This window comes from Sphaeramia orbicularis, chromosome 24 (assembly GCF_902148855.1).
Source record: "Sphaeramia orbicularis chromosome 24, fSphaOr1.1, whole genome shotgun sequence".
NCBI classification, from domain to species: Eukaryota; Metazoa; Chordata; class Actinopteri; order Kurtiformes; family Apogonidae; genus Sphaeramia; species Sphaeramia orbicularis.
The window spans coordinates 40,758,564-40,785,702 of record NC_043979.1 but is presented as its reverse complement, the minus strand read 5'-3'; the positions used below and the strand labels follow the sequence as shown (position 1 = coordinate 40,785,702).

Here is a 27,139-nt window from a genome sequence, read left to right as displayed (position 1 = left end):
AATAAATAAATAAATAAATAAAAATCTTCAATTAAGTAAAAAAAAAAATCTTTAATTAAGCCAAAAAAAAAAAAATAAAATAAAATCTCAAATTTAGCAAAAAATCTTCCATTAAGCCAAAAAAAAAAACCTCAATTAAGTTAAAAAAAAAAAAAAAAAATTGAATTAAGCAAAAAAAACTTCAATTAAGTTTAAAAAAAAATCTTGAATTAACAACAAATTTTTTTTCTTTTGTTTTAGAGCAAAAAAATAACATTAAATTATGAAAATATTTACATTTCCAAACTATCCTGTAACACTAAAATGTGAATAACCTGAACAAATATGAACAACCTTAAATGTCTAAAGAAAATTAAGCCCAATTTTAACTCGTTTTCTTCCTGTTCCTCAGTGTTTAGTGTCTTTGTAGATCTGATCCATAATGCCATGGAAAAATGGTAAGTTGAGGAATAACATTGTTAAAACGGCACTAAATTTTCTTACGTTTTTTAATTTAAACTTCTTTTTTTTTTTTTTTTGATAGTTTATAAAAGTAAGTATTTTCATAATTTAATGTTGTTGTTGTTTGTTTTTTTTTTTTTTTACACTAAAACACAGACAAAAAATTGGAGTTGTCATTATTTATAGGTTATTATGTTATTATTTTACTGGTCTGGCCCACTGCAGATCAAATCTAGCTGAATATGACTCCTGAACTAAAATGAGTTTGACACCCTGATCTACATGATCAGAAAATTAAAAAGAGCAAAATACCAGATTTTTACTGTAAAAAAAAAAAAAAAACAACACAAAATACAGAGGATAATATTATAAATGGTGATAAATCATTTAAGGAAAGTTAAATATAGAGACAAAAAAAAAAAAAACTCTTTTGGAACTGCCTTATAAATAGCACTGGGTCTTCATGGGTTAAAAATATATCTATATTTATTTTTATTTTATTTATTTATTTTTGTCTTCCTCATTTAGTGGAGGATGTGAGTCTGAGTGAGTGAGAGAGAGAGAGAGAGAGAGAGAGGGAGGGGGAGGGAGGGGGAGTTTCCAGCCCCTCCCACCCACTCCCCACTCCGTTACAACCAGTTTAATGACTTCGTGAAGGGAAAAAAAAACACGCACACTCACACAGGATCCGCTGTCCGTCGTGGAGAAAACACGCACCGTCAGAAAATGACCGTGGAGAAAATCTTCGACGAGCTGGGACATTTTAAAAAGTAGGATGTGCATGTGTTTATGTTTCTGACAAATGAACAGTGTGTGTGTGTGTGTGTGTGTGTGTGTGTGTGTGTGTGATCTGTGGAGAAGTTCAGCGACCCCTTCACGGACAGTCAGGAAAAAAAACTGACGGAGGTGTTTGTCATTTTCATGTTATTAAGGCCAACTTGAAAACAAACCAAAACACTATGTGCTGTTGTCGCATTCCCATCGCATTATATATAGATGCTATTTTATTTTTAATTTCGTCAGATTTTTCTATTAATATGTCGTTGCCTCTTTGTGATTGAGAAACTTCCCGATTGTCGCGCGCGTTGATTTTTGTGCAATAAAAACAACTTTGAATGAGATAGATGGATGGAAATGTGGTGGAACTTTGACGGTTTTGTAGTTTTATTTTATTTTATTATTTTATGTTATTTATTCATTTATTTTTATCAAACTAAACTTGACCCATAAAGACCCAAACAGCCACCGGTGACCAAAAGCATCTACTGTTTAACCCATAAAGACCCAGAGCTATTTTTGTGGCAGTTCCTAAATAATTTTTTCTCTATTTCTACCTTTCCTAACTGATTTATCAACTTAAAAAAAAAAAAAAAAATACATATACATATACACACACACACACACACACACACACACATATATATATATATATATATATATATATATATATATATATATATATATATATATATATATATATATAAAATGCCTTCATTGTCATTATACATATGCACAACGAAATTCTAAGAGACAACTGTCTGGTGGTGTGTAGTGCAAAACAGTTTAAAGAAGAAAGAAGTGTAAACGTATATACAGTACAAAAACAGGCATGTCACCAACCAAGAAAACAGTACAGATGAGTGTATATTTCACTTTGACCCTGGCTGAACACTATGACATATGTTAAATATATGTCCTTTGTGAGGTATTGTCATTGCAGTGTGTTCAGTACCCGTACTGCACATGGATAAAATGTACTGCTAAATCTGGAGGTGCTCTTCCTGCACCACCACCTCCTTTGTTTTTTTAATATCTATCTATCTATCTATCTATCTATCTATCTATCTATCTATCTATCTATCTATCTATCTATCTATCTATCTATCTATCTATCTATCTATCTATCTATCTATCTATCTATCTATATATATATATATATAAATATATACAGGGTGGGGAAGCAAAATGTACAATATTTTGAGGCAGGGATTGAAAGACAGTGTATGACCAATTAGTTTATTGAAAGTCATGAGAATTTATTTGCCACAAGAAAATGGACATAATAGAAAATGTTTTTATTCTATGTGTCCTCCTTCTTTCTCAATAACTGCCTTCACACGCTTCCTGAAACTTGTGCAAGTGTTCCTCAAATATTCGGGTGACAACTTCTCCCATTCTTCTTTAATAGTATCTTCCAGACTTTCTCGTAATAGTTTTGCTCATAGTCATTCTCTTCTTTCCATTATAAACAGTCTTTATGGACACTCCAACTAGTTTTGAAATCTCCTTTGGTGTGACGAGTGCATTCAGCAAATCACACACTCTTTGACGTTTGCTTTCCTGATTACTCATATGGGCAAAAGTTTCTGAAAAGGTATGGATAATAGTGTTAGGTATGATTATGACATCAATATATGTTTGGTTTCAAAACAACTGACGTAGTGCCTGCTGAGAAAAAACAACTAAATGTTCATTGTAAATTTTGCTTCCCCACCCTGTACATATATATATATATATATATATATATATATATATATATATATATATATATATATATATATATACACACACACACACACACACACACACACACACATATATATATATATATATATATATATATATATATATATATACACACACACACACACACACACATATATATATATATATATATATATGTATATATATATATACACACACACATATATATATATATATATATATATATATATATATATACATATAGATAGATAGATAGATAGATAGATAGATAGATAGATAGATAGATAGATAGATAGATAGATAGACTATCCAATGTATTTTGCTGTTTTTTTTGTTTGTTTGTTTGTTTTTTTTGGTGTAAATCATGTATTTTCTGATATTTAATTCATCGATCATGTAGATGTTCATTAAAGCTCTGATTAAAGTTGAGGGTTATTATATCAGACACAGAGAAAACTGAAGAAAACATGACTTATCTGTAATAATCTTTCATTAACTGAACATAAAACAAGCGTATCCATCCACTGTTCCACAATTATTTAGATCATGGGCATGTGCATGAAAACTCAGATTAAATTCAAAGTTCATTTTATCAAAACCCTGTATATCATGATATATCATATTGTATTGTGATTTGTATCATTTCGCCAGATTCTTACCCCTAGCGCAATAGTCTTAGGCCACCTTAACATTTCTTTTTTTTTTTTTTTTTTTTTGCAGGGTTTAAATGAGCATACATGTCTATTTCTCAGTCACTTTTCTTCACATACACTGCAAACAAAAAATTAAGGATATTTTTAATTTTTGGGCTGTTTTTTTGGGGGGGTTCTTGCACAGCGCTTTTTACTTTTTTGTGTGTGAATTGAATTGAAACACATTTTTTTAATGACCAGACATACAGTGGTGTGCAAAAACATTAGAACACTTGTCAAGTCTTAAGAAACTGGTGGTTTATTTTTTTTCCCAGAGCCTGAATTTTCACTTTTTTGCCATTAAAGGCCATTAAAGGCAAAGGGACTGAGAATATTTCACCTACAAATTCATCAGTCCAGTCCTTTTTTTACATTTTACTCTAATATTTAGCATGGCCCCCCTTGGCAACAATCTAAGACACAGGTGTCAAACATGCGGCCCGGGGGCCAAATTCAGCCCGACAAAGGGTCCAATCCGGCCCATGGGATGAATTTGTGAAATGCAAAAATTACACTGAAAATATGAATAATTGAGGATGTTAAAATAATTTTAGGTCATTTCAGTCTAAAGTGGATCAGACCAGTAAAATACTATCATAATAACCTATAAATATTGAAAACTGTAAATTTGTCTTGTTTTAGTGCTGGGGTGTCAAACTCATTTTAGTTCAGGGGCCACATTCAGCTAAATTTGATCTGCAGTGGGCTGAACCAGAAAAATAATAACATAATAACCTAGAAATAATGACAACTCCAAATTTTTGTCTATGTTTTAGTGTGAAAAAACCCCCATTAAATTATGAAAATACTTACTTTTATAAACTATCCACAAAAAAACAAAAAAAAACAGAAAAAAGTGACATTTAAGTTAAAAAACATAAGAAAATTTAGTGCAATTTTAACAATATTATTCCTCAACTTCTCATTTGTCCATGTGCATTATGGATCAGATCTACAAAGACACTAAACACTGAGGAACAGGCAGAAAAACTGTTAAAATTGTGCTTAATTTTCATTAGACATTTCAGGTTGTTCATATTTGTTGAGGTTATTCACATTTTAGTGTTACAGGATAGTTTGTAAATGTAAATATTTTCATAATTTAATGTTATATTTTGCACTAAAACAAAGAAAAATAATTAAGTTGTTAATTCTAGATTTTTTTTTTTGGCTTAATTCAAGATTTTTTGCTTAATTGAAGATTCTTTTTGGCTTTATTCAAGATTTTTTTTTTTTTACTCAGTTGAAGATTTTCTTTTGGCTTAATTGAAGATTTTTTACTTAATTGAAGATTTTTTTTTTTTTTTTTTTTTTTTGTTTTGCTTAATTCAAGATTTTTTCCTTATTCAAGCTAATTTTTTTTTTTTTTTTTTTTTTTTTGCTTAATTCAATTCAAGACTGTGGAATTTTTGCACTTGGCAAAAGCATCCCAGGGGTTGAACTGGACCCTTTGGTGGACCGCATTTGGCCCCTGGGCCACATGTTTGACACCCCTGTTTTAGTGTAAAAAAAGTAAAATTAACCAAAAATGTTCACATTTACAGACTAGCCTTTTATAAAAAAAAAAAAAAAAGTGAATAACTGAAAATGTCTTAAGAGAAGTATGTGGAAATTGAATCATATTCTCGCTGTTATTTAATGTTTTGTGTATTTGTAGATCCACTGTGATCTCTAAGTTGTGATTGACATGTATAAATGACAAACTACGGTGTAATATTGTTAACATTGCAGTTATTTTACTAACAAATTTTTTTGGCTGTTCATATTTGTTCATGTTATGTTCAGCTACAATTCGTAGATGTAAACATTTTCATTATGGAATTTACTTTTTTCACTTGAAAGTTCTTATTCTATTATTCATATTATTTCACTGGTCCGGCCCACTTCAGGTCATATTGGGGTGAATGTGGCCCCTGAACTAAAATGAGTGTGACGCCCCTGCTTTAAGGAAACTCTCTGGAATGAGCTTCTGAGAGCGTGGAATGACATCGGGGTTGAAACTCTCAGAAAATACATCGACACAATGCCTGAAAGATGCGCTGCTGTGATTGTTGCCAAGGGGGGGCCACACTAAATATTAGAGTAAAATGTAAAAAAAAAAAAAAAAAAGGACTGGACTGATGAATTTGTAGGTGAAATATTCTCAGTACCTTTGCCTTTACCTTTTGCAATGACAAAAAAGTGAAATTCAGGCTCTGGGAAAAAAAAAACCAAACAAAAAACCACCAGTTTCTTAAGATTTGACAAGTGTTCTAATATTTTTGCACACAACTGTAGTTTTATTTACAATTGGCAAAAATAACCCAAAAAATGACCAAAACTAGAGTAAATATCTGCCTGAACTAAAGCCCAGTTTTAAGCTTTGTCCCAAAAAATCCAAATCCAACCACTCATGGATGGAGGTCACACGTTGGGAACACAACAAAACAAAACTGTAAAGTAACCATGAAAAAAGGGGCAAAACCATGAAACGGGTCCTTTTAAGGGTTCTAAAAGGTGACTGAAAATAATATTTGCATCTATCACAAAGATACAGGGGTTGGACAAAATAATGGAAACACCTTAAAAAATCCACAAAATATGATTTAATATGGTGTAGGTACGCCTTTTGCGGCAATTACAGCCTCAATTCTCCGAAGGTATTGATTCATCCAACTTGTGAATTGTTTCCAAAGGAATTTTAAGCCATTCTTCAGTTAGAATACCCTCCAACTCTTTTAGAGACGATGGCGGTGGAAATGGACGTCTTACTTGAATCTCTAAAACTGACCATAAATGCTCAATAATGTTGAGGTCTGGGGACTGTGCCGGCCATACGAGATGCTCAACTTCATTAGAATGTTCCTCATGCCATTCTTTAACAATTCTAGCTGTTTGGATTGGGGCATTATCATCTTGAGGTGAAGGTGTTTCCATTATTTTGTCCAACCCCTGTAGGTCAAACAAAAAAGTAAATGAATGCAACCTTTAGTTTCAGAGAAGAACATTGTTTGTATGTCTGTAACCATTTCCATGATAAAAAAAACAAACAAAAAAACATCAAAATATGGACCATTATGAGTAAAAACACATTTTTTTGTAATTTTTTTTTCTACATTTGTCAAAACTGTGAACAAATTTGTAGACTTCATCCAAAGGAAACAACATACCATACTTTCCGGACTATAAGCCGCAACTTTTTTCTCATTTTGAACCCCGCGGCTTATACAGCGATGCAGCTCGAGTATAGATTTATACGGGCTAACGGCCACCAGGGGGCGCTCTAGCCGGAAGCACAAAAGTGAGACAGACAGGTGGAAGAGGTGATGAAGAGGAGAAGTTTTAAGCTTTACTTTTAACAGTCATTTTGCAGAAACCCTCATGGAAAACACACGAAGAAATGCATATTTTGCAGCTTTTAAGTTAAAAGCCATCTGTCTAAGAAGGAAATAGAGCTGCTGCACAGAAGTGCCATTGAGCAACAACGAAGGAGAGACGTAGAAGGAGTGTGACGGAGAATTTGAGGATGTTCAACTGAAGAACACTGAAGAAGACGACGGCAGTGGTTTAATGAGCAGAAGGAAGATGAAGAGACAGATCAATGACTTTTCTAGGGTTTTTGAACCCGTCGTGTTTCTGTCGTTTTACTGCCGTGTTACAGGCACTGTTCGGAAAAAAGCAGTTAAGGTGTGGAAATAAATATTTAAATAACACTGGTCTACAGTTTTTTAGAAATGATTTGCTTCAGACTAGTTCTGGGTATCATGGCCAATTTCCATAATCGATTCAATTTCAGTTCATAAGGTTCTGAATCAATTAATCACAATTTGATTCAATATCGATTCGATTCAGTATTAATTGATTGATTCAGAGTAATTTAGTGATACCAAAGTACAAGTTTAAGTTGTAACCTGATTATTTGAGTACCACAGTCATCCAAAACATCAATACTGGTATCAATATTGATATTAGAAAGGAAATAAATCTGACATGGTTAGCACTCGTGCCTCACAGCAAGAAGGTCCTGGGTTCGATTCCAACACCAGTCGACGAGGGGTGGGACCTTTCTGTGTGGAGTTTGCATGTTCTCCCCGTGTCTGCGTGGGTTCTCTCCGGGTACTCCGGCTTCCTCCCACCATCCAAACACATGCACTGATAGGTTAATTGGTTAATCTAAATTGCCCATAGGTGTGAATGTGAGAGTGATTGTTTGTCTCTATATGTTCAGCCCTGAGATGAACTGGAGACTTGTCCAGGGTGTACCCCGCCTTCGCCCCTATGTAGCTGGGATAGGCTCCAAGCAACCCCCGTGACCCTAGTGAGGATAAAGCGGGTTCAGAAAATGAATGAATGAATGAATGAATAAATCTGACATTTCAGCAGGAAGGAGCTGACTGTGCTCTGAAATAATGAATGGGACACAAACATTCCCATGTTTATACAATGGATCAGAGCGGACTTCGTCATCTTTATTCTGTTTTATGGCTGGAGGCTTCTACACATCGGGGGGGGGGTTGCTTGGTGCACGCACCCCGTGAATGTTGGTTGCGGAGCGGAGGGGGGGGGGGGTAGCATAGCGGTCGGATATTGTCGCTCTACTCTTCCTCTAACTCCATACTCAGCCATAGGTGATAGTATGGATCCAAGTTATTATTCCAAGAACGAGCGGCTCCTGCGACTTGCCGGGCGGCCAGTTCCTTCACACTGTGGGTTCGAGTTTGAGGCCAGAGGACCTCCAGCAGAGGGGGCTTCCCACCGTGTCTTTTCTGCGTCTTTTTCGAGAGCGAGACCAAGTCTTCCTCAGGGGTTCGCAAGATGGAGCCGCCTGCAGTTCCGCGTACTCCCGCTCCTGCTCTGAAAAATCGATCTCATCCACTGTTAATCGATTATGCAAAATTAAAATGAGATCGAGCTAAGATTGATTAAATCGACATTTTTACCCAGCCCTACTTCAGACATTAAATGTGCTAAATGTTACGTATTTTAATAAGATTAATTGGAAAATAAATGACAAAAGTGCCGGTTTGCTGATGTTTTCAAGGTATATGATTAAGTGTTATTACACATATATATTGGTTTATGTACATTTATATAATAGTTTTATAAATCTTCCACTAAATAGAACCTGTAAAATGAATGTATTCTAATGTGCAGACAGTGTTTTGAAGTAGATCTTGTTGCTCTGAGACAAATATTCCTTTTGAGTCAAACCCATTCTCTCGTTAATTCTTGAATTTCACATTTTGACCCAAGGCTGTATCTTGGAAAGTTCAGCCAACCAACATTTTTGACTTGATTTTTCTTTATCAGTGACTCTCATGTGGTAAAATTTCATTACTTTTATTCTGGAAGCATTTTCCTTGTAGACCAGTGTAATCTTTCTGTTTACCATTTTTCTGTGTAAATATCTCATGTGACAACGTGGACACCTGCGGCTTATATTCCGGTGCGGCTTATAGCCTGGAAAGTACGGTATAACTAGAAGCATTCGGAGAGCGCAGACCTCCGCCAAGGCCGATCAGTGGGCCTCCCCATGGGACCCCCCCACCCCCGATCACCACCAAAATTTAATCATTTGTTCCTTGTGCCAGAAGCAACATTTCCTGAAATTTTCATCCAAATCCGTCCATAACTTTTTGAGTTATTCTGAACACAAACAGACAGACTGACAGACAGACAAACCCAACGCTGACAAAAACAGAACCTCTTTGGTGGAGGTAAAAAAGAAATATCCTTAATTTTTTGTTTGTAGTGTACATCAGGAGGGGTCAAACTCATTTTAGTTCAGGGGCCTCAAGAATATGTACATCAAGACTATGTACGTTATTTATACAAAATAAATGTATAACCCAGTATGTATGGTGCAGTAAATATAAGTAACAGACTGCAATAATCATCTGTAGGATGTAGTGGAGTAGAAGAATCAAAGACTTCTGCTCTGTTTATTGTTTTTTTGCTCTGAGGAGGTTGTCGACAGCGGAGGAGTTTATTTTTACGAGTATAGTGTTAAGAACACAAACATAAAAGAGGCATCTGAGGAAGCAAAGCTCCACAGTGGGAGGGGGCTGACCCCACTTGCCCCCCTGTGGATGTGCCTTGTAGACAGTCAAGAACTCTATTAACCCTTTAACGAGCAAGTGACTATTTTTGGGCATTTCCGCACACATTACAAGACAGTGACAGCAACAGTTACAGTGAAGACAGGTCCAATGTGGTCTCCAGGGTCTGTAAGGTCCACCTCTGCATGAACAGTGAGTGGACCTGCTTTGTTAGGTACCAGGAAGTAATGGTACTAATGTAAGGAATGATGTTCAAAGGAGAATGTGGATGTGGACAGGGGTCTGGATCAGCACTGATGTGGGTCTAATGTTCGAAAATACAGGTTCTAATGTTGAAAAATACATGTTCCTTTCACCTTATATATGTTTTTATATTTGAATTTTTTACATTTGCTTCTTGGATATATATGTCGAGGCCCAAAACGGAATCTGGCCCGATTCAGAATCGGGCCGGCCTAGAATGGAATTCTATTCTAGGCCGGCCTAGAATGGAATCCTGCTGCTATAATGTTATTTTTATACCATGTTTAATGCAAATGATCTAAATTATTACAAAAATCAATACATGGAATTTGCAAATATGTGAAAAAAAAAAAGAAACAAACAACATTTTAATTGTAAACTATAATACACTTTATTTACAAATAGAACCTAGTGGTACTCCCCACCAATATATGGTACAGTGAAATCGACTGAAATTGACAATAGTTACTCAAGGTATGTAAGACTGAAAATGTAAAATTATGACAGATTATAGAATTATGGATCATTTGCATTAAACATGGTATAAAAATAACATTATAGCAGCAGGATTCCATTCTAGGCCGGCCTAGAATAGAATTCCATTCTGGGCCGGCCCGATTCTGTATCAGGCCAGATTCCGTTTTGGGCCTCGACATATATATTTTTTACAATTTAGGGGCAAAGAACCAAATATGGTAACTTCACTGACCTTGATTTTCTACATGACAATAAAATTTTTAAGAATTTTTTTTACAGAAGTAATAAAGTCTTGTCATTAGTGCTGCCATTAACGACTGATTTTCTACTGATTAATCGTTTGATTAATTTTTCAATCAGTCAACTAATCTAAACACCTTTTTTTTCCACGTGTTTTTATTGAGTTTCCTTCAAACTTATAAACCAGTGCAATATATAAAATAGAAATGGTACACTTTAAAAAAAAACAAAAAAACATATAAATGAACAAATGAAGAAAATAACACATTTCAGATGTCACAAATTAAACACAAAAGTACTGATGAAAATGGATTCCCCAGGTGCCGCAGCCAAAAATACATAGGCGGTCAATAGTAAAATGACGTATCAACTAAAAAAATTGACGTTGACTAATTTTCATGGTCAATTATGTTGACTAATTGCAGCAGCACTACTTATTACGTCCTCCAATAACAGACTGAGGTTGAAATTCTGAATTTCTATGAGTATTTCTATGAGTGACCTATAAAGGGTTAACCCTGTAAAGCCTGAACCGTTAAATCATTGACAGAAAATTCCAGTTCTTTGAAACTGGAGCCTTTATTAGTCCTTCTGAACAACCAAAAACATTTTTTTGAATATCAATTACCATGAATGAGTTTCAACTTTGTATCATATTTGATACATCGGGTCTCAATACTCAAATATTATTATTTTTAAACAAACAAAAACATAATAATACACAAACATGTCTAACAAATTGGTAATTCCTTTTCAAAACTGGTGAAGTTCAGGACACAGCGTTTATAAAAACAGCTTTGTTCCTGTCGCTGTCACTGAGCTCAATAAGAAATAGTGACATTGCACTTTATTTACTTATTTTAGTTATTTATTCTATTTCTTTGCTCTATTTATTATTATTGTGACTTCAGTGTTTTTAATTTTATCTTCTTATCCTGGTTTTTATCCCAGAGACTGTTTTAATCGTCTTGATTTTTTTAAACTGTGTTTTATTGCATCTTGTTTTTATTTATTTGATCTTATTTATTTATTTTATTCTTTTACTTATCCATGCTGCTATACTGATGAACGGTGGAACACTGAGCACTTTTTGTCCTGTCTGGAAGCTCGATCAAGTACCTGCCAAACAGGTTTAATGTATGTCTTGCTGTAATGCCAAAAGCAATCACCTCGTCTACAAAACAAATCTACCCAAGGGTACAAATAAAGTAACCTTGAACCTTGTTCTTCCTCCTTCCTCATTAATGACAGTCTTTGTTGTGTCACTGGAAAGACCTCTGGTGAATAAATTCCTCCCCTCTGGTGGATTTTCTGTGTATTGAATGTATCTACACTGAACAAAAATATAAACGCACCACTTTTGTTTTTGCTCCCATTTTTCATGAGCTGAACTCAAAGATCTAAAACTTTTTCTACGAACACAAAAGGCCTATTTCTCTCAAATATTGTTCATAAATTTGTCTAAATCTGTGTTAGTGAGCACTTCTCTTTTGTCCTTTGCTGAGATAATCCATCCACCTCACAGGTGTGGCATATCAAGATGCTGATTAGACAGCAGGATTATTGCACAGGTGTGACTTAGGCTGGCCACAATAAAAGGCCACTCTACAATGTGCACTTTTACTGTATTGGGTGGTCCAGGGGGGTCAGAAAACCAGTCAGTATTTGGTGTGACCACCATTTTCCTCGCACAGTCTTCTTCATGAATTCTCTGAAACAGCTTTGGAGATGGCTTATGGTAGAGAAATGAACATTCAACTCACAGGCAAAAGCTCTGGTGGAGATTCCTGAAGTCAGCATGCCGATTGCATATTCCCTCAAAAATTGTGACATCTGTGGTATTGTGCTGTGTGATAAAACTGCACATTTTGGAGTGGCCTTTTATTGTGGCCAGCCTAAGTCACATCTGTGCAAAAATCCTGCTGTCTAATCAGCATCTGGATATGCCACACCTGTGAGGTGGATGGATTATCTCAGCAAAGAAGAAGTGTTCACTAACACAAATTTAGACAGATTTGTGAACAATATTTGAGAGAAATAAACCTTATGTGTACACAGAAAAAGTTTTAGATCTTTGAGTTCAGCTGATGAAAAATGGGAGCAAAAACAAAAGTGGTGCGTTTATATTTTTGTTCAGTGTAATTGTATACATCAGGTTTTTAACGACAAAAACTATCACATTGATCATGTAGATTGCTTAAAAACTCATGTATCAAATATGATACGTTTGGCATTAAAGGGTTAAATATGGTGCTCATGGTGATACAGGTGGTACCTTATTCAGTGCAGTAGTTTATAATCTAAAGGGCGTATATGTTATCTGTTTAATAAAACTGCCACTAACTCATAATTTCTCATTCCGCTCTGGCACCAGCAGATTTTTAACACCTTTTATTTTCTAGATTTCAGGCATGTCTGTACTTCGCCGCCGTCTTCCAGGCCATCGCTTGCGGGATCCACTACCTGGCCTCTGTCTTCCTGGTGGAGACGCCAAACTTCGTGTGCGGCGTACCTGACAACATCACCGACGTCCTGTACGGTAACGTGACGGGATCTAGTTTAGAAGAAGTCCTGCCTTTCTTCAAGTCGCCGAAACGACCCATGGTGGTGAGGACGGTCCGAGGGGATCAGTGGGAGCTGGGCCGATGCCAACGCGCTCTCCGCACGGACCCCACGGACTTCACGTACGAGTTTGACGGCAACAAAAGCGTGAAAGCCTGCGACGGGACGTTCGTTTATGACCACAGTGAAGTGCAGCAGAGCATAGTGACGGACTGGGACCTGGTGTGTGAAAAAGAGTGGCTGGCCAAGCTGTGTCAACCCACCTTCATGCTGGGAGTTCTGATTGGTGCGCTGGTGTTTGGAGACATCGCTGACAGGTAAACAAAGACTAGTTGGTTTGGGAGGTGGGGGTACTTTTATACCAGACCTGGACCACATGTGGCCTGATAGCTGACCCTAACTGGCCCGCATGAGGTCATTAGCAAATTAAAAGTCAAATATATATCATTGGAATCAGGTGCGCCGCTAACAATTGTGGTTCCCATGAAAGGTAAACGTTGTGGATCCTTCATAAAATTCACTATCTTGTCGATCTGTCGAACTGGGGTGGGGTGGGGTGGGGGTGTCCATAACTAACGTAATGAAACTAAAACATGCTTTCAACGCCCGTCTCCCGACTTCAATGCCTCTATTATACTGCAGATCTTACGCAAATTTTTCACAACTTCCAACCTGTATCCACTGGACCCCCTTCACTTCTCTCTCTATGGGCCCCCCACAAATGCTGGGCCCCATGAATTTGTCATGTTTACCCCCCCTTAAAGGCGACCCAGACTATATTAGACGCAATCAGTACAACGACACTACTTTTATTTTGAAAGATCTGCTTATTGAAGGTTTTTTCACACGTATTTTCCGTACTTAGCGTAAGCAGGGTGCTATTTTTCGGACCTTGAAAAAAGTAATTCCTTACCTTACAATTTTACTGTCTCAGAATTGTAATACGTTACATGACTCGTTTTACTTTTGAGTTACATACAGAGTCTCGTCATAAATGGCGAGTGCGCAGTAGACCCCAACCCCCAAAGTCAAATAATAACCCCTTCCCAATACATTTTTATTTTTATATATATATATATATATATATATATATATATATATATATATTTTTTTTTTTTTTTTAACTTTTATTGAAGAAAACAAAATAAAACAAAAAAAACAATGTACAGAGTAACAACGTTTGTCCTGAGATTGGGCCCAAGATTACGACATAAAATATTTGGTTTCAAAGAAGAAAAGGAGAGAAAAAAAAAAAAAAGAAAAAAAACAATCCAGGCTTAAATATCCATTCCAATAAGACTGAATACTGGTTTCCATCTTCTTTCAAAGGTCGGAGTCTTCAGCTGTAGCTGTGCTGTTAACTGTTCCATTAGACAAACTTGTTTAATTTTTTGTATCCATTGTCCAATTGTAGGTGATTCAGGTTTCAGCCATAACATTGTTATCATTTTTCTTGCAGTCATCAGAAGAAGATGTAGTATGAATTTTTGGTCGTGGGACAGACCATCAGGGAATATGTCCAGTAAAAATAATAATGGGTCCATAGAGAGGTTCACTTTAACCCTTTCATGCATAGTGGTAACTACAGTGGACAGCTATTCAAAGCTGTTATCTTATATATTCATGGATTTTATTGTTTTATTTCCATATCAGCCAAAAAAGCGAACATACCATTGCCGTAACTTTGCTGTTCTTGATAAACCTGATCTGCAATAAGATGTTTGAGTGTAAGTCATGTTATTGTTATTAGACTAATTAACTATTTTCTTTTAAACAACTTTTTTTTTTTGCATATTATCTCCATGAAGTGAGTAATAACTAATATTAGAGTACGTTAAAATGTGAGAAAACATCAGATTAGCAGGATTTGAAAAAAATATTTCATAGTTTTCACACAGAATATTAGTAAATGCAGGTTTCTTTGCTTCAAAAATTAAACTCATGATGTCCAGCTGAGTGGATATTTTTGCATTTCCATGAAAAATCGGTTCATAAAAAAAAAAAAAATCAGTCGCAGTGCTTTTTTCATGCCTAAAGAGGAATAAAAACACTTAGGAAAAATCTTGATTAAGGTTCTCATAATTCATGCATGAAAGGGTTAAGTAAATTATCCAATATGCCTTTTACATTAGTCCAGAAGTGTTTCACAATGGGGCACTCCCAAAATATGTGTCTGATCATCGACAAGACCACAGTTTCTCCAACATTTGTTGCTAACACCACTTTTAGAGAGAAAAGATTTTAATGGGTTTCTGAAAAATCTTATTTTAACCTTCTAGTCAAATTCCTTCCAAAGCTGACTCTCCACCCCCCTGTGACTTTATTTTTTTTTATTTTTTTTTTTTACTTTTTTTTCCATGAAAGTTTTTTAACAGATACAGAAACAAAAAACAAAACAAACAGGTCGTGAGGTCAAGGGGTTACAAAGATGCCAGTACATAAATTTGTGTCCAGAAGTACATGTCCGGGTACTTGCGCAGGATTTGAAAGTCTTAAAAAGTACAGAATTTTGAAACGCTGTTTTCCAGACCTTGAAAAGTCTGGAATTTTGTATGAAAGTCTTTAAAATATATGGAAAAAAGTTTCCCTCATACTTGAATTTTACACTATCAGGGTTCCCATGGGGTCTTAAAAAGCCTTAAAAGTCTGCATTTAATACCTTAAAAGTCTTTAAAATGTAGTAAATTTGATATGGTAGGTCTTAAGTTCTGTTGCCATAGACTTGTTCACTGTATTGTGTTTAAATGTGTCTGTTAAATGTCTAAGCTGCAAAGAAAGTAACGTTAGTCGACTCAGTTCCACCTGTTCCGACAACTTATATTGAAATTAGGAACCAATTATCGCTAACTTTGCAGACCCCGGAGAGAAATGACTCAGAACGATGGGAATCAAGGCAGAAATCAATACATTTTTCTAAATTTGAGGAGTCACAAATTTTTTTCCAGTATGGCCATGAGATAGGCTGTGAAATAGGCATTACATTTTGTTCTAAATAGTCTTAAAAGGTCTTAAAAAGTCTTATATTTATCTTGTAGAAACCTGTGGGAACCCTGGAGTCTGCTCAAAGGCACATGATCTTTTAAGTTAAGAAATACATGAGGTAACATATAAAAGTCTTAATATGATTTCACTAACCGGTCAGGACTGGAATGATTCTAGTGAAAGATGTTTGTGTGATATTCATGCACTTTAATGATTTCAGTCAGATGATGTCAGTTAACGCCAAAAAAAAAGAAAGATTGATTGAGAATGCAGAGTTTTTAACAAGACACAGACTTCTAAGTATTTTATTACTGAAGTCAGAGGTAAAGAAAAAGAAAAGGAACGGAGATATGCAACAAATAAAGATGGAGGCATATATTATTTTTCATGCAAAGTTAATGTGGAGCTGGTTTTACTCATTTTTGAAGGTGTTGTTGTGAGTATTCATTAAATAGTTGTATTCTGTTCTCCTCATTTTCATTATATCACTGTATGGATACATTTACTGTTTTATAGTATAAAGTAGTATAGATAGAACGATAGAATGATAGAACGATAGAACGGTACATAGAATGATAGATAGATAGAATGATAGAACGATAGATAGATAAATAGAACGATAGAACGATAGATAGATAGATATAGAATGATAGACAGAATGATAGATAGAACGATAGATAGAACGATAGAACGATAGATAGATAGATAGATAGATAGATAGAACGATAGAACGATAGAACGATAGATAGATAGATAGATAGATAGATAGATAGATAGATAGAACGATAGATAGATAGAACGATAGAACGATAGATAGAACGATAGAACGATAGAACAATAGAATGATAGATAGATAGATAGATAGATAGATAGATAGATAGATAGATAGATAGATAGATAGATAGATAGATAGATAGATAGAACGATCGATAGAACGATAGATAGATAGATAGATAGATAGATAGATAGATAGATAGATAGATAGATAGATAGATAGATAGATAGATAGATAGATAGATAGAACGATCGATAGATAGATAGAACGATAGAACGATAGATAGAACGATAGATAGAATGATAGATAGAACGATAGATAGAACGATAGATAGATAGATAGATAGATAGATAGATAGATAGATAGATAGATAGATAGATAGATAGATAGATAGATTGAGTGATTGATTGATCAGAGCTGCAACTGTATTGATCCGTTCCTTGTCAACTGCCAGACTTTCTCATGTGACTCCACAGGAAAATGAATTGTTTTCCACTCGTTTCTCTTTTCTTCTGAGGCAGTTCAGTTGGTGGTTTGAACCTGACGCCTGAGTTCAAATCGCAGATGAAATTCTGCATGAACATTTGGCCACAGAACCAGTTCCAGAGTATCAGAAGTGACATCTGATATGGGAGCACGGTGGCCTTTTAGCCCACGGAAATGCAAACTGATTCCTAGAAGGCTGAGCCAACCAGTCCAGATTTACCACCATGTTTACATTGGTGGAAAGAGGGACAGACTTTGGAGAAAAATAAATAATGAAAGGAGATAGATTTGACTAAATGTGACATATGGAATGGAGTTGCACCATATAAGGATGGTCTTTTCATAGATTTCGAGCATAGGCTTAGTTCAGGGCTGTCAAACTCATTATAGTTCCACAATTTGTTTTGAACATAGAAACCAAATATTAACCCTTAGTGGTCTGAGCCTATTTTGTCCGTTTTTCAGTACTTTTGATTTTGCCTTTATATACTATATCAACAAATGTTTCCTATACCCATGTTTGGGATCTTTTTTTTTTTCAGCACAACTTCATCTATATCATCTGTCTATTGTTGTTTTCACTTTAACCTACTGTATCAACATAAAAGGCCAGAAAACGCACACACACACACACACAAAAAAAAAAAAAAAAAAATAAATTATTGCATAAATAACACACAGATGCTTAACGAACCTTTTCAAAGACTTTAAAAGTGAATATTGGTTCCGAATGTTAGGTATATAAAATCAAAATTGTAATAAATTAAAAATAAACCGCAAGAAATCTTGGGGTAATATTTGACTCAGACCTCTCCTTCCAACTACACATTAACCCATAAAGACCCAAACAACCACTGGCGACCAAAATCATCTACCATTATAAAATGTTTAATACCTTCTGATCCGCTAATCCTATCAAAATATGTAAATAGTTGGTGTAAAATACAGTTTGTCATCTTTTCATGGTCATCAAATATGACCCATTTTGACATTCAGAGGCTCTGTAGTTACCATGGAAACACTGTCATCTTCTACAACATTGATTGACCAGTAAAACCCATGGAGTTGGATCAATGACAGGACACACTGGGTTTATGTTCAGTTAATGATCGATTTTGTTGAAAAAGTCACATTTTCTTCATTTTTCTCCGTTTCTGATATTAGGACAATTTAATTTAATATGTGCTTTTATGAACATCTATATGATCACTAAATTAAACATGGAAAGATATCTGATTTTTATTGTACAAACGCAAAGTACAGAGGATAATATTATAATAAATGGTGATAAATCACTTAAGAAAGGTTAAATAGAGAACAAAATTCTTTCTGGAACTGCCGCAAAAGTCACACTGGGTCTTTATGGGTTAATAAAGTTATACAATCCTGTTTTCTCCAGCTACGAACTATTTCCAAAATCAAACCAATAGTCCCACACCACAACCTAGAAACAATCATCCACTCATTCATATTCAGCAGACTTGACTACTGTAATTCTCTTCTGTCTGGCATCAGCCAAAAATCACTGTCTCGCCTCCAATTGGTCCAGAACGCAGCAGCTAGGCTTCTCGCTGGTTTTAGCAGACACCATCATATCACTCCCATCCTCGCATCCCTCCACTGGCTCCCTGTATGTTTTAGAATTGATTTTAAGATTTTACTGATCACTTTTAAAGCTCGATTGGGCCTGGCCCCAAGTTATGTACAAGAAATGTTAGTTGACTACGAGCCAGCACGCAGCCTTAGATCCTCGGGCAGAGGGCTCCTAGCTGTTCCGAAGTCGAGCCTTAAATCAAAAGGTGACCGGGCATTTTCCATCAGGGCCCCTCGACTTTGGAACGGCCTGCCCGAGGAGATAAGGCTTGCGGAATCAGTAACATCTTTTAAATCACTTCTTAAAACACATTTTTATAGAATTGCTTTTATGTGATGTCTACTGCCTTTTTAACCTTAATTTTTAGTTTTAATTTTAAATTTGATCTTGTTTGATAATTAACTTGTTCATACATCTCTCTAATTGTGTTGCTTCTGTTTTAGTGTTTTTATTTTATTTTCTTCGTGTATCCTGCTGTTGTGCCCTCTGTCAAAGCACTTTGTAAACTTTGTTTTTAAAGGTGCTATACAAATAAAGTTATTATTATCCTATTATTATTATTATATTACTTCCACTGCCCTCCAAAAATTACAGTATGTTCAGAACTCAGCGGCCCGGTTACTCACCCACTCCCGCTCCAGAAATCACATCACACCCATCCTCCGTCAACTTCATTGGCTCCCTGTTCAACAACGCATTAACTTCAAGATCCTCCTCATCACCTACAAAGCCCTACACAACCTTGCCCCCCCTTACCTGACTGATTTACTTCACCGCCACTCCCCTACTCGCTGCCTCCGCTCTGCAGATGCTAACCTTCTCACCCCCATCACCAAGACTAAGTTCCGTACCCTGGGTGACAGGGCTTTTGCCATCGCCGCCCCCACCCTCTGGAACTCTCTACCCATTCACATCTGGAACTCTGACACAGTCACCTCATTCAAAAGCCAACTCAAATCCCACCTCTTCAGATCATCATTCGAAAACTGACCGCCCGTTCAACCTCCTCCACTCTCACATACCTTCTTTTGTGTGTTTTTCTTTAATCAGTATTTGTCTCTGTATTTGTTCTTCGATTGCCATTTAGCATTTACTTTGTATCTGTTTACCCGTTGGATGTATGTTTGTCCCTTGGTTGTTTTTTTGTAAAGCGTCTTTGAGTACTTAGAAAAGCGCTATATAAAACTGATGTATTATTATTATTATTATTATTATTATTATTATTATAAATTAAAACTATAATCAAATATTTGACATAAAAGCATAGCTTTACATCAGGTTTTTTCCCCTAAAAGTGCGGTAATTAAACACGGTTATCATGATAATTAGAATTTTAACCGTAATAGATGAGTTTCAATGTTTGCTAACAACAGTGTTGCACGCGCAACTCGGAGGCAAAAACACCAGTACCAGCTACCAGCCGGCTCACATACACCTCCAGGCTCTCCCCCGGAACTCGTGAACGAGTGAATATGTTAGCTCTAAAACTGTCCATTAACTGTTTCTGTCCAAAAGCCGATCCCATCTTCTCTTTCACGGCCGCATAATTTGACTTGACCACATCAGGAAGACTGTCCTATAGTAGAAAAGCAGACTGTCACAGCCGGGTGGGGAGCAGAGGTTGTACTAGACATTTTATTGTCCGTCATCTTGACAGACAGGGTCGTAAAAATTCCGCCATAACATAATATTATCCGTTATTTCAAATTTTTATTTTTTGACAATGAGATATATTTAGCAGTATTTAATGTTCAAAAACATCTCAGTGATGCAGCAGCTGTAGTTGCTGCTGGCTGATAAACCAACGTGATATCACGACTGGCATAATTCTATACACCACTTTTAATTAGTGTGTTATCTAAGTAAGTAAGTACATTTTATTTATAGAGCACTTTTCACAGACAGAGTCACAAAGTGCTTTATCAATTCAAATCAGAATCAAATTAAGTTTACAGAGACCCAACAGAATCCTTCAGGAGCAAACACTTGTGATTGGTGACAGTGACGAGGAAAAACTTCCCTTTAACGGCAGAAACCTGGAGCAGACCCAGACTCCTGAAGGATGGCCGTCTGCCTGGACCAGTTGGGGTTAAAGAGAGAGAGTAAAGGAGGAGAAAAGAGAGAGCGATAGAGATATAGAGAGACTGGGGGGGGGGGGGGGGGTGATGACACATGGAGTACTTTATGATGAATACATAGAGTGTAATCAGTCTGTGGTGGTCCTGGGTCAGGTGGGAGACTAAAAAGCCTTTTTGAACAGGAGGGTTTGGAGGTGTTTCTTAAAGCTCTCTACAGAGTCCATGGACCGTAGGTGTAGAGGCAGGTCATTCCATAGACGTGGTGCCACAGCTTTAAAACACCTGTCACTGCATGTGCTAAAACAGGTCCGTGGAACCATCAGCAGGTGCTGTCCTGAAGACCTCAAGCTACGAGTTGAGCTGTAGGGCTGGATCAGGGAAGCAATGTATGCAGGGGCCTGGCCATGTAGACCCCGGAAAGTTAGCACAAGAATTTTGAAATCTGTATCTAAACTTTCCTTGTGTTTGTTCACGCAGTGTCAATCCCATGCACTGAGGGTTAGGGTTCAGGTTCTGTGAATCACAGATCTGGACACCAATTGACATGCCATCAAATAACACATGAAAGGTAGAAAATGCGTACATATAACACACCAAATGCCATAAGAACTGGAGTATAACTTGCTTGTCTGTCATCCTTCACTGCATCAGTCCCTCTTTTTTCACCGTGTTTATCAGTGCCATCACATTTACTGGGCTTTAAAAGAACTAAGGAGACTCGGCTGTCTGCACAGTTTGCGCTAGCAAAGTAGCATTTAATTTAGGCTAAATCAGGCATGTCCAAAGTCCGGCCCAGGGGCCAATCACGGCCCGTGGTCAGATTTTATATGGCCCACAGCTTGGGTTTTATATTATATTATTTATGGCCCGCTGGACTGTTGAACTGAGTACATGAATCATAAAAGATTCAAAATGCAGTTCCTCCGTTCACCTCATGGTGGCAGCACCACTCTAACTCTATCTGGCTCTGTGACTTTGCCGTGAACCTTTTTCGCTAATTTCTAACCACGGCGCCTGTAAATAAAAAAACAAAAGTTGACAGTGAGGGCCGCCGCTTCCAGGAGAGATGGGAATTACAATTTTTTTTTCACTGAAAATCGAGGCAATTATGTTTGCCTAGTTTGTCAACAGACTGTTGCCTTGTTTAACCCTCTCATGCATAGTGGTCACTACAGTGGACAGCTGCTCAAAGGTTTTGTTCTCTTGTATATTTATGGATTTTGTCGGTTTATCTTCATATCAGCCAACACAGTGGACACTTATGCATCATCCCATACACTGTAATTCACACCATTACTGTAAATTTGCTGTTTTAGGTAAACCTGGTCTGCGGAAACATGTTTGAGTGTAAAAAAAATTCTAATTGTTATTAGACTGTAATTAACCTTTTTTTTTTTTTTTTTAACAAAAGGGTTGGTTTTTTTTGGCAAATTATCTCCATGCAGGTATGTTAAAATGTGAAAAAACATCAGATTAGCAGTATTAATGTTTTTATTTCATAGTTTTTATGCAGTATATCAGTAAATACATGTTTCTTTGCTTCTAAAATTAAACACATGGTGTCCAGTGGATATTTTTGTAACACCATGAAAAATAGGTTCATAAAAAAATTCAATCACATTGTTTGTTTGCTTTTTCATGCCTAAAGAGGAATTAAAAACACCAAGGAAAAAAATCTTGATTAAGCTTCTCATAATTAATGCATGAAAGGGTTAAGGAATTCAATGTAAAGAGACACGAGCAGACAAAACATGCTAACGCATACGACAAGCTAGCAGGGAGTGAGCGCTCCGAAAAAGTGAAGCAAATTCCAGCTGCTTTAAACTCACAACAGTGACTCTTCATGTGAACCTGGAGTTCAGTGAATTCACCACCAAGGCAGGCTACCAAGTTGCCAGGTTAGTTGCCTATAATTGCTGGTGTTGTGTACTTGTAGATGTGACACAAATATTACTTTCTGAATGATTTTGTGAAAGACAGGAGTAAGAGTCATATGTTTTCATCTTAAATGTTAACAGACTTTGCATTACTGAGTAAAATATGAGTAATGATTACTCATATAAGTCATGTTTAAAATGAATGTGGGGTTAAGATTTTTATCAACTTGGAAGTTTAAGATACTCCACACAGTTTGTTCTATGTTATCTGACTCCAGATGTGAAAAGAAGGCAGAATTTTTTTTTTTTTTTTTTTAATTTGTTAACACCTAAGTGGCTCCGATTTGGTTACATTGCCATTTAAAAAAATGATATTGTGACAATGAAAATAAAATTGTTGTAGAACAGCGCATTTATATGTAATTTTTACTGTTTAATAAATGTCTGAAGGGACCACTGGCCCCTGGCAATGTCCACATTATCAGATCTGGCCCTCTTGAAAAAAAGTTTGGACACCCCTGGGCTAAAGTTAGCTAAACAACGATTACCCTCAGTATTTTAATCTGTCAAAATGACGGACGGCCTTCACAATTTTCCATCATTTAAAAAAAAATCTGTCAGTGGTGGAATATTTCCGGTTAAGGCGACCTCTGTATGGTAGATCTCCAGTACGTACAGATCTGAAGTGTGCACTGCACAGACCAGCATTCTGAATTTCCTCCTCAGACCAGTTCTCGCATCTTAACGCCTGCAACCATGACTTTCGCCGATTTTTCTGGAAGGGACGTTTGCCAGCAGGAATTCTGTAGCAGTTTAAATCCTTCTGCGTGTTCTTTCTGTTCTGACAAACCACAGCACAGCAAGACGACGGCATTATTCACACTTGTAGTCAGTGCTTTGCTACGAACTCAGTGTGCTTTCTGCCTCCAAGGTGCACGAGCAGCATACGTCCTTCGTCATCATGAAACTGATCTATACACACCATCTGCAATTTTACCGTGGCTTATCGTTATACTGGTAACCGGTACATCCCAAATGCACATGTATAAATGATAAGTTGAGGCATAATATTGTTAAAACTGCACTTATTTTTCTTACAAATTTCATTTTTTTTCAGGTTATTCACATGCTTTTTCTTAAAGGATAGTTTGTAAATGTAAACATTTTCATAATTTCATGTTTTTTGGGAAGGTTTTTTGCACTAAAAGAGAAAAAGTTGTCATTATTTATAGGTTATGATGATGGTCTGGATGCTTTACTGGTCCGGCCCACTTGAAATCCAGTTGGTCTGAATGCGACCCTTGGAAGAAATGAGTTTGACACCCCTGGGTTAAATAAAGAGAAAAATCCATGTGGGAACTGATCCAAAAGGAACACTGGGTCTTTAGGGGTTGATATCCAAAATCTGCCCCAGTTCATTTAATGACAGTTTAACTATTCAAAACACTGTCCGTTTAATATTTGAAAGATGAGGCCTATGTGTTTTTAATCCTGCGCTCATGTTGTCATTACCTCTGAAAAAAACATGACACGTTCTATTTATGCTGCTCATGTATCAGCAGGATGGGCCCAGTTCTGGGGGGGGGGGGGGGGGGGGTTAAGAGGAAACGATGTGAGTCACAGTAAGACAGAGGAGTCAATGAGGAAACCTGGAATGAAGCAGCACATCTGTGGTGGACGGACACACGTCAAAACATCATATGTTCAAACAGCAGTGGTCAGCAGTAGAAGGTAGACTTTAGTCTGATACCACCTCAGTGTCAGCAGTGGTCAGCAGTGTCAGCATGGTCAGCAGTAGAGGTAGACTTTAGTCTGATACCACCACAGTGGTCAGCAGTGGTCAGCAGTAGAAGGTAGACTTTAGTCTGATACCACCTCAGTGGTCAGCAGTGGTCAGCAGTGGTCAGCAGTAGAAGGTAGACTTTAGTCTGATACCACCTCAGTGGTCAGCAGTGGTCAGCAGTAGAAGGTAGACTTTAGTCTGATACCACCTCAGTGGTCAGCAGGGTCAGCAGTAGAAGGTAGACTTTTAGTCTGATACCACCTCAGTGGTCAGCAGTGGTCAGCAGTAGAAGGTAGACTTTAGTCTGATACCACCTCAGTGGTCAGCAGTGGTCAGCAGTGGTCAGCAGTAGAAGGTAGACTTTAGTCTGATACCACCTCAGTGGTCAGCAGTGGTCAGCAGTGGTCAGCAGTAGAAGGTAGACTTTAGTCTGATACCACCTCAGTGGTCAGCAGTGGTCAGCAGTGGTCAGCAGTAGAAGGTAGACTTTAGTCTGATACCACCTCAGTGGTCAGCAGTGGTCAGCAGTGGTCAGCAGTAGAAGGTAGACTTTAGTCTGATACCACCTCAGTGGTCAGCAGTGGTCAGCAGTGGTCAGCAGTAGAAGGTAGACTTTAGTCTGATACCACCTCAGTGGTCAGCAGTGGTCAGCAGTGGTCAGCAGTGGTCAGCAGTAGAAGGTAGACTTTAGTCTGATACCACCACAGTGGTCAGCAGTGGTCAGCAGTAGAAGGTAGACTTTAGTCTGATACCACCTCAGTGGTCAGCAGTGGTCAGCAGTGGTCAGCAGTAGAAGGCAGACTTTAGTCTGATACCACCTCAGTGGTCAGCAGTGGTCAGCAGTGGTCAGCAGTAGAAGGTAGACTTTAGTCTGATACCACCTCAGTGGTCAGCAGTGGTCAGCAGTGGTCAGCAGTAGAAGGTAGACTTTAGTCTGATACCACCTCAGTGGTCAGCAGTGGTCAGCAGTGGTCAGCAGTAGAAGGTAGACTTTAGTCTGCTATGACCTGAGTCTGTCCTGGATCTAACTGAACAGGCACAGCAGGAGGACTATGTGCTGACACAGCACTTATTAGAAATATGTGTGTGTGTGTGTGTGTGTGTGTGTGTGTGTGTTGTTGTATATCTGTATGTGTTTGTGTGATGTTGTTGTGTGTGTGTGTGTGTGTGTTGTTGTGTATCTTTGTGTGTGTGTGTTGTGTATCTGTGTGTGTGTTTGTGTTGTGTATCTGTGTATGTTGTTGTGTATCTGTGTGTGTGTGTGTGTGTTTGTGTGTATCTGTGTGTATCTGTATGTGTTTGTGTGTTGTTGTTGTGTATCTTTGTGTGTGTTTGTACTGTTGTGTATGTGTGTTTGTTGTTGTGTATCTGTGTGTATCTTTGTGTGTGTGTTGTTGTGTATCTGTGTGTGTGTGTGTGTGTGTGTGTGTTGTGTATCTGTTTGTGTTTGTTGTTGTGCATCTGTGTGTGTATGTGTGTGTGTTGTGTATCTGTGTGTGTGTGTTGTGTATCTGTGTGTGTGTGTGTGTGTGTGTTTGTGTTTATCTGTGTGTATCTGTATGTGTTTGTGTGTTGTTGTGCATCTTTGTGTGTGTTTGTGCTGTTGTATATGTGTGTTTGTTGTTGTGTATCTGTATGTGTTTGTGTGTATCTGTGTGTGTTATTGTGTATCTGTGTATGTTGTTGTGTATTTATGTGTGTGTGTGTATTATGTGTTGTTGTGTATTTGTGTGTGTGTGCGTGTTGTGTATCTGTGTATGCTATTGTGTATCTTTGTGTGTGTTTATGCTGATGTGTATGTGTGTTTGTTGTTGTGTATCTGTGTGTATCTATGTGTGTTATTGTGTATCTGTGTATTTGTGTGTGTTATTGTGTATCTGTGTATGTTGTTGTGTATTTGTGTGTATGTGCGTGTTGTGTATATCTGTGTGTATTTGTGTGTGTTATTGTGTATCTGTGTATGTTGTGTATTTGTGTGTGTATTTATGTGTTGTTGTGTATTTGTGTGTGTGTGCGCGTGTTGTGTGTATCTGTGTATATTTGTGTGTGTTATTGTGTATCTGTGTATGTTGTTGTGTATCTGTGTGTGTATATTTATGTGTTATTGTGTATTTGTGTGTGTGTGTGCGTGAAATAGACTTATTAGAAATAGGTTAGAAATTGTGTGTGTTTTTGCACCTGATTGGACACTAAAGCAGGAAGGTCAGAAGTGGAAGAGTTTTTTTTATTATTATTATTATTTTTTAAGAAGTTTCTTGTCATATACACAGCAGTACTGAGCAATGAAATTCTTACTTTGTCAGTTCCCTTCACACAACTAATGTAAACGACTAAAGTAAACTAAAATTAGATTCGATTCGATTCGA

The 27,139-nt window shown here is 36.9% G+C and overlaps 1 protein-coding gene across 1 annotated transcript in view; it reads left to right on the top strand.

The window, feature by feature from the left end:
• Positions 1–1,108: 1,108 nt before the first annotated feature.
• Positions 1,109–27,139, top strand: part of slc22a16 (solute carrier family 22 member 16) — a 69,165-nt gene continuing 43,134 nt past the window's right edge. The window contains exons 1-2 of the mRNA XM_030128775.1: positions 1,109–1,211; positions 13,039–13,515. Coding sequence (XP_029984635.1) covers positions 1,168–1,211; positions 13,039–13,515 — 521 coding nt within the window. The 5' untranslated portion in view covers positions 1,109–1,167. The remainder of the gene's footprint in view (positions 1,212–13,038; positions 13,516–27,139) is intronic.